Below are 14353 nucleotides of genomic sequence, written 5' to 3'. Positions count from 1 at the left end.
TGTAAATTGTGTCCATATTACTCGCAGGATGATGAATAAAAGTAAGAAACAGAATCCGAGAAGTTACAAAGTTCTCAAGTTGTTCAATAAATTCATTCCACCCTGGCAACGGTGAAATATTTTTCCAAAATCCGTACATCAAACATTTGTTCGGTTAGTTCTTTTACATCATTAAAATGTTGTACTTGAATCCTGCTCAATCCAGGTACAATATGTGATACTGCTGCTAACTCCTTTGCACTTGGTTTTGCTGTAAATTTCTTTATGCGTTCATCGGATTTTGGTGTTATTATTTTTATCATTCCCATTATATGAACAGTATTATAGCCATCAAGAGTATACATATTTATATTTGCATTGTCTGCTGCATACTAAGACACCTGACTCTGATGGTTGATTACGAGACTGTGGGTGATAAACAGCTGAAATTTCATATTTTACAGTATCACTATATGAAGCGAAAAACCCTAAACTTGACAAAACATCCTTTTGATCCATATCTTAAATGAAGAAATACAGATAGGCCAATTAATAACTGCGATGAAAAGGATTATAGCTGTGTATTTCGTTTTCAAATGCCCCATCTTTCCTTTTCTGTTCTTTATAATAACTTCTTGCAGAAAATGTAATAAAGTTTTTGGAATTTCTTCATTAATATTGTCCAACATTTTACTCGACTTGGTCTCAACAACAGAAGATCGAATATCTTCTCTAATAATCGCCGCAGCAGCTTCCACTACGCGCAAGCGTTCTTCTTCCGAAGTGCCTTTTTTATTTTCATACCAAGCTTTTGATAAAATATAAGCTTAAGTATCGCGAAAAGGAATTATAGTGAATGATCCAATCTTCGTTGTTATTATAATATCAGTTAAATATTTTTCTTTTAATTTGGAAATGATCGTTTTATCATCTGGTACATACTCCGTAAGGACATCTCTCAACAATTTTTTTGTCGAGCAATATTTCACTCTTAATTCCTAATAATTCAATGAAGAAAGTAATAAAATTACGGTTCAAACGACTTGCCGAGACCACTTTTTTCACGATTGTTTACTTTTTCAAAGCTTATACCAAGTTAAGCAGGTAGAGATACTCGCTTAATTCTATAAACGGACGTACGCTTCCCACTCTTCGCGCTATATCTCAACAACGGTTAATTAATATATATAAAACAAATATTTCAACCAAACTTGTAGAAAATTTTATGTTTTATAAGTTTTGTAAAGCATCTAATGACGAGCGACGCATAAAAATCGAGATATTTGCAAAAAAAAAAAAAAAAATTGTGACCTTTGACCTTTAATTTTTTGGTTAGCAGACACGATATTTCATAAGACTTTTCACCCTGTCCTTATAGCATCAAAATGAAGGTCTGTGCTAAATTTCAGCATTTGATCTTTCATTCCGAGATTTAGTCTAGATTATATATGATAATGAGAGATGGTAGAGTACGCTCGGGATAAGGATTCCGGTTTGTTATTGTGTGCGTGAACTGCGTGGCTCAAAACAATTTCGCTCAGAATATTTAATTTTTTTATTTTAAAAGAAAATATATGTTTATACATCTGAGCTAAGTTTCAAACTTCAACGGACAATTAAAAAGATATTATATAATCGAAGAAACCAGACATTGATGTCATTAATTAAATATTTGCAAAATTCAAAATCTTTCACTAATCAAAAAAAGAATGAAGTCTTTAGCTATTCTTCAAAAGCAAAAAGATATAAAATGGGAAAGAAATTAATGGCTCGATGACTCTATTAAATCATTACAATCCATTGAATAAATTAAAAAATTATCATTGGCGCAACGATAAGAATAATAACTTTTTTAAGCCTTACAGAGAATAGTGTAAAAAAACCAACAACGTACGGATTAATGGAAAAATAATTAAAATATTTTAATCCACGGGTAAGAGAACGAATAAGTTACAGTATATATTTGAAGCCTTGATATCAATTAACCCAGATATGCCCAAGAAATTTCATTTATAAATAAAAAACAGTAGCACGAGCTTAGTGACCTACCCATGGGACAGTGGGCATATCTGGGTTAAACCAATATCAACACAAAATTATTTAGAGAAGATCGAACTTCTGTGCCACACTGCACTTTAATGACGAATACCAGCGTTGACGAATGAGCGACTGTCCTTAAAAGAGAAAGCGAGACAACGAAGTACACGCTACATCGCTTCTCCCTCTCATATACATGTACACGCACACAATAACAAACCGGCATCCTTATCCCGAGCGTACTCTAGTATACTATTTCTACATAATATATAATAAAAAATAAATTATATTTTTTTTCAAATTTTTGTAAATAGAGTCGTCGGCTTTTTGGGGCACGTGAATTTTTTCATAAAATGTATGAACCATAATTATTTATTATAAAAATAAATTTTAAAGTCAAAACTTTTAAGCTATGAAAACATAAAAATAAATCGAAACATTTGCGGTTGATAGTACATCAATTAACAAAGCTTTTCAACCTAAAAATCTGTATATTATTGCAAAATTTAAAAGTGAAAAGGTTACTGTAATCAAAGAACTTCCAAGAAATAGCATCCATTAACTTACAAACATTTTTACCGTGTGTTTGTTATTTTGATATATCCTCACCATTTGTAAAACCTCAATAATTCACAGATTAAGAAACCAGAGAAAAAAGCTACAATTCATTAAGTAAAATATTTGAAAAAAAAATATTATTGCGCTATGGAATAAAATCATGAACGAATAAATATGTTTTTTGTAAATTAAAAGGGTTGCAATGCTAACAAACCAATTATTTATAATTAAATAATATGTATGTTTAAATGCTTCTATAACTTTGTGTATAAACGATTTATAAAAAACATCTATTTATAATATAATACAATTGGCACTCACCAAATTTTTCGGCGTCCTTTTTCTGCTTACAACTGTCACGGACACATTTATTTTTATAATCACACTTATGAACTACACTATATCACAATTTATATTAATTTTTATTATGTGCTCTTTTATTTATATTTCAATATTTTTTGATACGAATAATATGAAGAGGAATTTCACAATTTCTGCACATGTAAGCTGTATCTTTCCTTATTCCATATGCAGAACAAACACTACATATTCCTCTCACATATTTCTATACACTTTTTATTTTTATTGACAGGTGATTTTTTAGGTTATCCGAAAACCTTCCTGGTGGATCGATAGCACTGGTACGGCAAGATGTGATAGAAACTGGTGAAATATCTTCAGAATCGATAGATTCCACTGAATTTTGCACAGGCTTACACAAAAGAAAATTTTGCAGTTACGATTCAAATTTTGATAGACACGGAACGAATTAAACAATTGAATTGAAATAAATAAAAAACAAAATTTTTTGTTTATTCCATTGTTTTTCAAAATATTTGGTAATTGTATATATCATTTTGAAATATATTTTTTTATTTGTTTTCAGATTAAAAATATTAAGGTGTTCAAATATGTCAGTAAAAAAGGCGAGACGCCACAACCACTTGAGACAGGTTTTAATTTCTCATATCAATTTCAGTTCTGAGTACAAAAAATGTCTTTCCACGACTTGTACAGTGTGGTACAGCAAATCTCCATACTCAGCTTCAATCATTTCAAGGAAACTTTTCAAGCATTTTTACAAATTTATTTAATTGTTTTTATGCTTCTAATTTACATGTTTTAATAACGTAACGCCGCAGCAATGCGTGCAAATGAAATATAATCGGGCGCCGGTAGAAAATTTCATATTTTTATGTATATATAATGTGTGTTTTTTAATTTACGAATAAACTGATGTTGTAATCACAATGCACAATTATTACACGAAACCCCCGAGTATTCAAGAGGGGCGCCATTTATAAGCGAATGTTCGCTGTGCACTTTTGTAGTCTATCGGTTTGTCCGAGACTGGCCGCACCAGTGCGACAGCTACAGATTGCTCTAAATAAACGTAAGGGATTAAAAATAACGTAAATTTTACGCGACCTTGACCACAAAACCTATATTTTTTGCGATGTGTTCTCAATTTTTGCAAGTGCGATTTATGTACCATATATATAATATATATATTTATTGTATTTAATCTGGTAACCATATCATCAACTTCTAATGTTCTTTAAAATTAGATACATTTATTATCTTTGAATGCTTAATTAATTAATTTAATTACAATGAGTTTGTAAATGTTTTTTAGAAGAAGTTAAAAAAACTTTTACATTAAACAATTTAACATATTATAATATATGCACTCTTGCTTTAATAGAGTATTTTATTGTGTATAGATTATATTTTATTATCATTCGTTAAATATTAAAAAAAGCTACATATCATTTTTGTAATTATTTAATTAGTCTCTGTGATAAGAAATGTATTTATAAGCATATGACACTAAATTATGAACCATTGAAAAACCGTACATAATTCAATATAAATCAATACATTCATATGACAATTCACTGTAAACAAAAATTTAGTATTCATTGCTGTTATTAAGCAAAATTAAAAACATCATAATTTTCTCATATTGTAGTAGAACTATTAAAGCACTTACTTTATGTTCCTTTTGAAAACAAATTCGTGATATTTCATATATTTTTGACACTTTAAATATAACATTTTAATATTATACAGTCTTAGTACGACCTGCACTTGATTTGTCATATTTTATCCAAGGGCAAAGATCTTCACGAATGTCACGGTTGAGCTAAATATGTTAAGTTATCAAGTATGATTCAGTTGCATTAAAAAACAATCCGGAATCAAATCCTAACCTTCTTCCGGATCTTACGGGCCGTGAATTTCACACGTTATGTTTAAATGCGTAAGCTGAAATAACCTGCATGTCAGGAAAGCGAGTGCAGTGAAAGTGCAAGCGAACTGCACGCACGCTGCAGTATAACGTTGAATGTATGTCGTTGCAAATCTGACGTAATGTTTTGGAAACTACACCATTATGTCATTCGGTGAGGCTGCTGCATCTGAGGCTGAATGTCTTCCGATCTCGTAACCGAAATTGGACCGGTTTCGTCTCGAATTTGTGCAACGGTCGGTTGACCTTGCCCCTAAATCCTCGCATTTTAGGGCATGTAACACTTTAGTAACTTCTTAACTTTCAAAAGCTTTGCTTTGGATCACATATATGTAGCACAATATATATTCAGAAAAAGTTATATTTAGAATTGTTACCAGAAACAGAACCCTAAAGTTTATGTTTATTATTTTTAATGTTTTTTTTTAATGGTCTTAAGGGCTACGAATTCTAAGGCATATTTTAAAATTGATTCTGTCTTTATGATCTGCTCTTTGTAAATGCACAAAAGCAGGGAATTCATTTGAGGGTTGGCAGATAGCTTGTCAGAAAAATGCATGTCATTTAAGAAATATAAATATTAAAAACAGTGAGATGGCGTCCCTGATTCTAAACCAGAAATTCTCGGGTTATCCCTGAAGAAAAATCTGAAACAATCGGTCTCAAATTTATCTCTAAAATTTTTTTTTTAAATGTCATTTTAATTGAATCATATCGGAATACATTTTCACCACTAGATATATATTAGTGAAAATATTTTTTTATCCAGTGTCGTAGCTATGGGGGGGCGGGCCGCCCCGGGCGGCATTTGCTTGGGGGCGGCATATTCGCGACGGAATCGTCTAGTGTGGTTCTTAGCTCTGAATAAACTATTATTTTAAGAAATGCTGATTTTATAACCCTGCTCAAAAATTGTATGGAGGGCGGCAATTTTAAGGATTGCTCCGGGCGGCACATACCCTAGCTAAGCCACTGATTTTATCTAACAGGTGCTAGTAAAATTATATGATTTCAATTTTTCATATGTAATAATATATACAACATTTACATACTAAGTATTATTTATATACATGTGAAGTATAAATGTTACAGTGAATTTGTATTTTTCAGTGAAGTTATATTATCACTAGTGAAATCCAATTATATTTTCACCAGTAGATATATATTTATACTAGCGAAAATATAATTTAATTGCTAAGCGCCAGTGAAATTTTATGCAGCTTTAAAATGTTTATGAAACGCAATTTGAAAGTTGCGAAACGTTCATTTGCTGTTCAAACCCAAACCTTACCTAATGAAATTTCATTAAGTCAATTCTAAAATACAAATTAAGCAAACTCCTATGTCTAAATAAGCGAAAGAATACAGATAGATGTCGCATCTCGCATATTGCTCCATAGTTTATCTAAACTTGCATATTATACTATGCTTAAAAATATATGATAGCTATCCTTACCGATATTATTATATACTTCTCATATAAAAAGGCTGATCAAAGTATATTCAAACCGAATTTTGATCAATAGGAGAGCGCAAAAAACAATTATCACTTCTCAGAAGTCAAAAATTCACGTCAAAAGCAATAAAATCGTATCGGCGCCGTATTATTGCTTTTGACGTGGATTTTTGACTTCTGAGAAGTGATAATTGTTTTTGCGCTCTCCTATTGGTCAAAATTAGGTTTAGATGTGCTTCATTCGACTCTCACTAGAAATACTGTTATAAAAAGTCTTAATATAAACGCTTGATAATCGAGCGTTTTTACCGCGATTGCTTTTGACGTGATTTTTACTTCCGAGAAATAATAATTGTTTTTGCGCCCTCTTATTGGGCAAGATTCGGTTTAGATATTTTGGTCCTTAATATGTTTTAACTGCGCCACCACCGACATGATTTTATTGCTTTTGACGTGAATTTTTGACTTCTGAGAAGTGATGCTTGTTTTATGCGCTCTCCTATTAATAAAAATTTGGTTTATATATGCTTCACTCGATTCTCATTTATAAGTCGTAATATTGCTATAAATAGACATAAACGAGCGTTTCCACTGTTATGATTATAATGCAAGGGACCCCCCTTGAATTTAGCTAAAAAATGCAATGAAATACTTTGAATCTTAATGAAATGGAAATATTATAAAAACGACCAATGACTGGCCAACTTTGTCCTACCCCCTCCCCCTTGAAATAACATCCCTGCACAAAAGTCACATCTATTTTAATAAAAGGTGTTAAATTGAGCATAAAGAACTACAAACCGTCCGCAGTTTTCTCGTTCAGTGATAAACGGTTAAGTAAGAATTTCTCCAATGCACTTATGGCATTCCGGTTGTCCTCGTATACAGCATCTTTCTTGGTTTACTTTCACTCTTGCAAGCGTTGCCCTTGTGCATCACCCGATGCAAATGCAACGTAATACTTTCAGGAAATGGTAACCGTTTCCTCTATCATGATTGCGTTTCTTACACAACGGTTTGTGGGCATTAAATGCCAATTGCTGGTAAATATTGTTTTAATTCATCGGCGAGATTAGAAAAATATTTGTAAACCTAACCTTTATTGACATTTAAAAACACCAAGGAACCCAGGCCTTTCAGGTCAATAGTCAGCGACTTTGATTGATTATTTATTTATTTGAATTAAATTAAAACCAGCGTCACATAACAGCTTATCTCAAGCGTCACGATGGTCGAAATTAATACATTATATTATTTCAATACACAAAAAAATATAAAAGAAAAAAAACAATAATATATTATATAATTGATGAGCCCGAGGTCACTGTGTAACTTGTAACCGTATTACTTTTAATAATAAAATACTCCAAAAAGTTTTTTTCAGGCTCAAATACCATCCATTTATATGTATCAATTTTTTTTACAAGATACGCTGTGATATGATTTCATTGAGTCGCGTCGACGAGTATACACAATCCGTAGATTCTGGAAACTTTTATTGTTTGAATTCCCCAATTAGCACAGCTATCTGAATTTTTAATCACCTTTCGGGTAGTATTGATTTGCTCTCATTCAGGTACATATGATGTATATATAGTTTTTTTCGGTGCGATGTCCTGTATATGTTTTTTAAAAAAATAAATAAATATACACCGGGCCGGCCTTAGCATATTTAGCGCCCCAGGCAAAAACTAAATTGCCCCATCCCCCTCATAATATCAACATATTACATTTAAAACATGATATATAAATTTAAATATCATACACTATTTACCATCAATTATATTTCGAAAATAATAGTAAATCAAAATAACTACATTATAGCTTATTGTATTATAATTATTTAATAAATTTACGCATTAAAGACCTAAAAAATAGTAGATCAACGCTGAAAAACAGAGGCGAAAACAACTGTATGGTAACCACAGAACAAAGAATATAATATTAGCTAATCAAGGTGTGCATTTTAATACATTAAATGTTGCTTTGCGCTTTAAATGTTGGTATTTTTGCATTAATATATGTCTACGTCACGTATATCGTCGTCGTTCAACGACAAAGTAATAATATTTTTAATATTCAACACTTTTTTTTCAGGATGTGGAGTTTTATAGTTCTGTCCATCATCAGCATCGGGTTGTTCTTGTTCCTCGACTCTCGCAAGCCCAGAAATTTTCCTCCAGGTCCGAAATGGCTGCCCATTGTAGGCAGTGCATTTGCTCTTCGAAAAGAAAGATCGCTCACCGGCTACTTTTACAGCGCCGCTTTGTCTTTGCACAAAAAATATGGTAAAAGTGGTGTTCTTGGACTAAGGGTGGGCAAAGACCGCATAGTGATCGCTTCTACCCTAGAAGCGTGCAGAGAAATGCTCTTGAATGAAGACATAGACGGAAGACCGAACGGAATTTTTTACACCGCCAGAACGTGGAATATCCGCAGAGGAATCGTGTTAGTCGACGGAGACTTGTGGAAAGTACAGCGCAAGTTCATCATGAGGCACTTGAAAGAGTTTGGCTATGGAAGGCGAGGCATGTTCGATATAGTACACTCGGAAGCAGAACAGCTCTTAATGGACGTCAAAGATAAATGCGCCGCGGACAACAATAACTCTGCAGTAGTGCCAATGAGCGAACTGTTCAACGTCTATATTCTGAACACTCTTTGGTTCATGATGGCTGGAATTCGGTACAGTCCAGACGACGCAGAGCTGAAAGTACTCCAAGGACTACTCTTCGAACTGTTCAGAAAGATCGACATGATCGGTGCTCTGTTTAGCCATTTTCCTATCTTAAAGTACATGGCTCCAGAGATGTCCGGATACAACAGCTTCTTGCATGTCCATCAAAAGATATGGAAGTTTCTGGGCCGCGAGCTCGATAAGCACGAGTCTCTGTTGAAGCTGGAGAACGAAGATAGAGATTTCATGGACGCTTTCATAAGAATGATGATGACGAGCAAAGAGTTGCAGTTTTTCGACAGACACCAACTGTTAGCCGTTTGCATGGATTTGTTCATGGCAGGAACGGAGACGACGAGCAAATCGATGGGATTCGCCTTTCTGAACTTGGTGAAGAACCAAGAGGTTCAAAGGAAGGCCAGGCAGGAGATAGACGCCGTCGTAGGAAGAGACCGTCTGCCAACCGTAGACGATAGAGTCAAGTAAGTGTACAGCATTTTTTAAATAATATTATTATTCGTAAGAATTATAAATACTTTCAAGGATTTGTAATATCTCAGAACTTCAGCTTTTTGTGATACTTTTTTTTTTACTAATGGCTGCTGTTTTCACTGTCATGTTGCAACGGAATGTTATTGATTTTTTTGACATATTGGAGCACGTGAATTTTATTCGTAATTCTCCTTGCTCTTCATTGTTTTCAAAAAAGTAAGGCGCAATGACGCCACCTGACCACAATGCGCACCTTTTGGACATGTACTAGTTTCTCTTGAATCACATAAGAATTTTCCTTGCATCATATGCAGCGATGGTTAAGCAATTCATTTCATTTCAAACTAACATTTGACACTGTGAACACGCGTGATTATTGACAGCTGTCTGATTTACAGTGCTGCCAACATAAGAAACTTGAATTGGATCAATCTGTATATAAACTTTATTGTTTTTAAGAAAGCATCTAAAAAATTATAAAAAAATACACTTTTAAAATATGTAGTTTAAAACTAACTGTATTTTCAGTTTGCCATACAACGAAGCCATAGTTTTAGAATCCATCAGACACTTCATAGGCAGATCTTTCGGTATTCCACACAGATCTTTGAGAGACACCACGCTTTGTGGCTACGCAGTACCGAAAGTGAGTTAAATTACACTTATAAGTAAAAAGTACTAATGACAATAGAATCGAATTATTATATTATAGATATTAGTGCCAAAAAAATATAGTTTATTTATTTGTGCCTTCAGGATGCTATCGTGCTCAGCAATTATAATGGAATATTGCTAAACGAACAGCACTTCAAAGATCCATACTCGTTCAGGCCCGAACGCTTCCTGATGAACGGCAAAGTATTCGTTCCAGAGGTGTTCTTCCCATTCGGTCTCGGAAAGCACAGGTGCATGGGAGAATCTCTGGCCAAGACGAACGTGTTCATATTCATGGTGACCATGCTTCAAAGCTTTGAATTCAAGCCGATGCCGGGCGAAGAACTGCCATCGGATTTACATTTAGAAGGAGCCACGCCTTCAGTGAGACCTTACAATGCACTGGTCTTACCTAGACACCGATGAACTCAAAGTGCTGTTTAATTTATTGTCATCGAATGGCCGAACTCATAATTTTACAGTTTAATGTTCGTTAGTTATTTTCATAATGACTCTTTGTATTAATATTTTATGGCCTAAAATATTGTACACGTACAAATCAATAGTCACCATGACGAACAACACCCTTATTATTACTTGTAAATATATGTATGAACTTGAGAATAAATACATGCATGTTATTTTTTGTATAAAATATCAGTAATGAATATTGATAGAACTAATTTCTTTGTTACTTTGTTGGCTGCAAAATGACCGGCAGAAAAATTCCGGTCCGGTAATAATAGATTAACAAATACTTGCTGTAGCCAGAATAGATAATGTAGAACTGCGGAACGTCATAGAGGATGTGGTGTGCTGATCCATAACTAGTTTCAGAAAGTGAAGCTATTTAATCCACTATTACTTTTATTATTGCTAGAGAATTAAAGTCATATTAGAACTAGAATGACTTAAAATACATCACCCTTCACTTCCATTCGCACCTTTACTGCTCGATTTTCATTGCGCTACTCTACTATGTTAGTGTAACATTTATTGTAAGCTACTGCTGTGCCATCGTGTTTCATGCCTGATTCGTAATGCCACTATTTAAATAATATACAACACTGCTGCTAATTTTTAATTTTTATTGCATTCTTGACTCATCCCTCAATATTCATCTGACATGTTTTGTAATGCAATAGTCACTTCTTAAATTGGAGATTGAATGGATTTTTAGTTATAAAGAAATTAGTTAAGTAACATTATTTATTTATTTAAATTAAATTAAATACATCTTAACCTAACAAGTTACCCCAATGCGTCACGATGGTCGAAAACAATTATTTCAATACACAATATAATTAAAATAATACAAAAAAAATCATAAGATATCAAAATTAAATGATATCAACCGGACCGGCTCCCCGTTATGACATTAAACAGGTCAATGTGCAATGCCAGCGTATTAAGGAGCCGGATGGACACAGCCATAGGCGAATCGGCAAGTGCGGACGTCCTAGCCCCAACTAGACGTGATTCTCGAAGACGTTCTGAAAGCCAAAACTGGAATTCTTCATGAATAGCTGTATTGAATAGCTGACAGCGCCCTTCAGTAATTTGAAGAAATGCTTAGCGTTATACAACTTTCTGCGAGTATCCCAAAGTCGCTGAGATATAAGAACGGATAATAGGCATCTTAAAAACATTTCGATTAAAAAGGTACATTTGATTATTCGGGGATTCCAAATTATAGATCCCGATTCAAGAATGCTACGAACTACGATGTCGTAGAGGACGTGAATAACTGACGGATCGTCAAAGTGAAAGGCGTTCCTCATAACAAAGCCGAGCATCTTGGAAGTGTAGAGTGAATGTGTAGAGTGAACCTCCACTTGCTCTCAATACTGATTCCAAAATCTTTAGTGGAAGTTTCTATAGTCAAAATGTTCCACCGAGATCATAAGAATAAAGTGAACGGGATCGAGAAAATGACACAGTATGCCACTTTCCGACACTAAAGAGCAGACGGTCAATGGAAGCCCATCTCCATAGAGTCTAAATCACTCTATAGAGAATGCATTTATACAATTTTAAATCTACGTACAATTTGTAACTGTCGTACTTGTCATTAATAAATAACATAAAGAACAGAGGGCCCAGGTTGGTTCGTTGAGAAACACCTGAAGGGGTGAAATGTTCTTTCGACAATCGGCCGCCATTCAAATAACTCGAGAATAAGCGAGTTAAATCATTTGAGCAACCAAGGTTCGACAATTTTTTTAATAAAAACCCACGACAAACCTTGTCGAATGCCTTCTCAAAATCTGTATATACAACGTCTACTTGAATTCTCGTAACGAGTTTCGGTGAAAAAGTTTAGGTTAGTATATCCGTTTGTGTATGTTGATTAATAATTAAATAAAAAACAATTTTATTATATACACATTTATTAATCGAAAAATCCCAATTTTCAGCAACGAATCGTTTTACTTCTCTCTCCTTGATGACGTTTACTTTTTCCTTTAGTAATATATTCCTCTTTCTGTTGGTTTATTTTTACCAAAGTATATTATATACTGCTTTAGCGAATACAATATAGTATTTGTCATACATTTAAATTACATCAAATGTTATATATCGTACACATATAAGGGTAATTACATATAGTATAATATTCTCCTATTATGGTTAACCACTATCGAAACGATAATTACAAAACTTTTAGAAAAGAATCATGTCACTAGTGTACAAAAATAACAATATATTTTTTTATAATAATATGCATATATATTATATAATATTCATATATACAGTGGGTTTTTTCTTTTAATTTTAAATTTAAAAATAATGAAATAACTTCTAACAATGTTACGAGCCAACACGACGCATTCCGCCAGCGGCAAGATTCATACAATAAAGGTTTAATTTAAAAAAATGATAAATAAATAATTTTCAATTAAAAAAAATAAAAGTACATTCCAAATTGCCGTCACAAAAGTGTGCTTTGCAATAAACTTTTACAAAAAGTCAATTTTTGTATTATACAATCTAAAAAATAGATAAATTGTTCCCCGACACAATCACAAATTCAAAGTCCTCGTTCGCAAAAGATAAAAGTAAATGTCCACTGCATGAATATGGAATTTCATAAATCATAAAAAAAACAAGTTATCAATCAATATGAATAAACACACAATTATATAGAATAACATTAATATTTAAATACAAGTGTCGTTCTGAATACTACTTTTAATTAAATATCATGCATATGTATGTATATATTATTGCTAATGTTTAAATGAAAAACATCACGTATGTATACATGTCAAAATTTTGTTGGAGAGATGTGACATTATACATATATTTATATGTTTACGCAAGCATTATTATACGTACAACACATACAGATATATTAAACAATTACATATGTATTTAATATTAATAAGTTTAACAGATTTAAATTTTTTGATTGATGGAATGTGTGTGTTTGCTTTGGCTCTACTACGTCTATATATATATGTATATATATATTATATAAAGACAAAATATCAGATCAAACAACAGTATATATTATATTTACAGATGTGACTATTCCGATTAACTCTTTTTTCATTTAACATTTATTAGACTGCCGCTGTTGCGTATATATTTCACAAATCTCTAGATAAATACTCATATTATACTAAAAAAAATCAGATTCAGCATGAACATAAATACGTACAGCGGTGGTCGAGAGCGTTTTTCAATCTGTATGTGAGAAACAACATTAATATCATCATTGAAAAACGTTGTCGAGCACTCGTTGTATTACAAGAATTACTACTTGGGATTTATATTATATTGTATAAATCTATAAAATAATAGGTACTAAAAGGGTAAAATTGAAAACTCATTAAAAATCGTCATGTTGTGCAACTTGGAAGCAGTTTACTTTTTAATTGTACGCTTTATAATAAATATCGTACAATAAGTACGTACAAATACTAATCATACGAAAAGCGTAAAGTGGGGCTCTATTTTAATCCTAAAGTTTATGAACATTTTAAAAGTTTATCTGTCACCTATGCGACCGCAAGACATTCAAATCTATGAAACGTTCGTAAAGCGATTGGACTCTAAGAAGCTCCACAATACGGAATATTAAAAATTCATATGAGCGCGGCTGACGGCGGCAGTCATAATTTTCGAATAATATATAAATTTAAGAAAAAAATCACAAAAGAAGAAATACTGAAAATTTTTAAGAAATTACACAAATACTGACTTGATTAGACGTTTTATGGTCAGTCGTTAAATGACAAAGCAC

The 14353-nt window shown here is 32.7% G+C and overlaps 1 protein-coding gene across 1 annotated transcript; it reads left to right on the top strand.

The window, feature by feature from the left end:
* The first annotated feature begins 3901 nt into the window (after positions 1–3901).
* Positions 3902–10764, top strand: Cyp303a1 (Probable cytochrome P450 303a1). Its single transcript, XM_088187384.1, has 4 exons — positions 3902–3967; positions 8379–9440; positions 9979–10096; positions 10207–10764. The coding sequence occupies exons 2-4, from the start codon at positions 8380–8382 to the stop codon at positions 10528–10530; spliced, it is 1503 nt and encodes a 500-aa protein (XP_088043510.1). The 5' UTR covers positions 3902–3967; position 8379; the 3' UTR covers positions 10531–10764.
* The last annotated feature ends 3589 nt before the right edge of the window (positions 10765–14353 follow it).

Source organism: Plectrocnemia conspersa, unplaced genomic scaffold, assembly GCF_051122295.1.
Source record: "Plectrocnemia conspersa isolate PC_06_02 unplaced genomic scaffold, ASM5112229v1 ptg000006l, whole genome shotgun sequence".
NCBI classification, from domain to species: Eukaryota; Metazoa; Arthropoda; class Insecta; order Trichoptera; family Polycentropodidae; genus Plectrocnemia; species Plectrocnemia conspersa.
The sequence above is the reverse complement of the archived record's forward strand: the minus strand, read 5'-3'. Positions and strand labels throughout refer to the sequence as shown.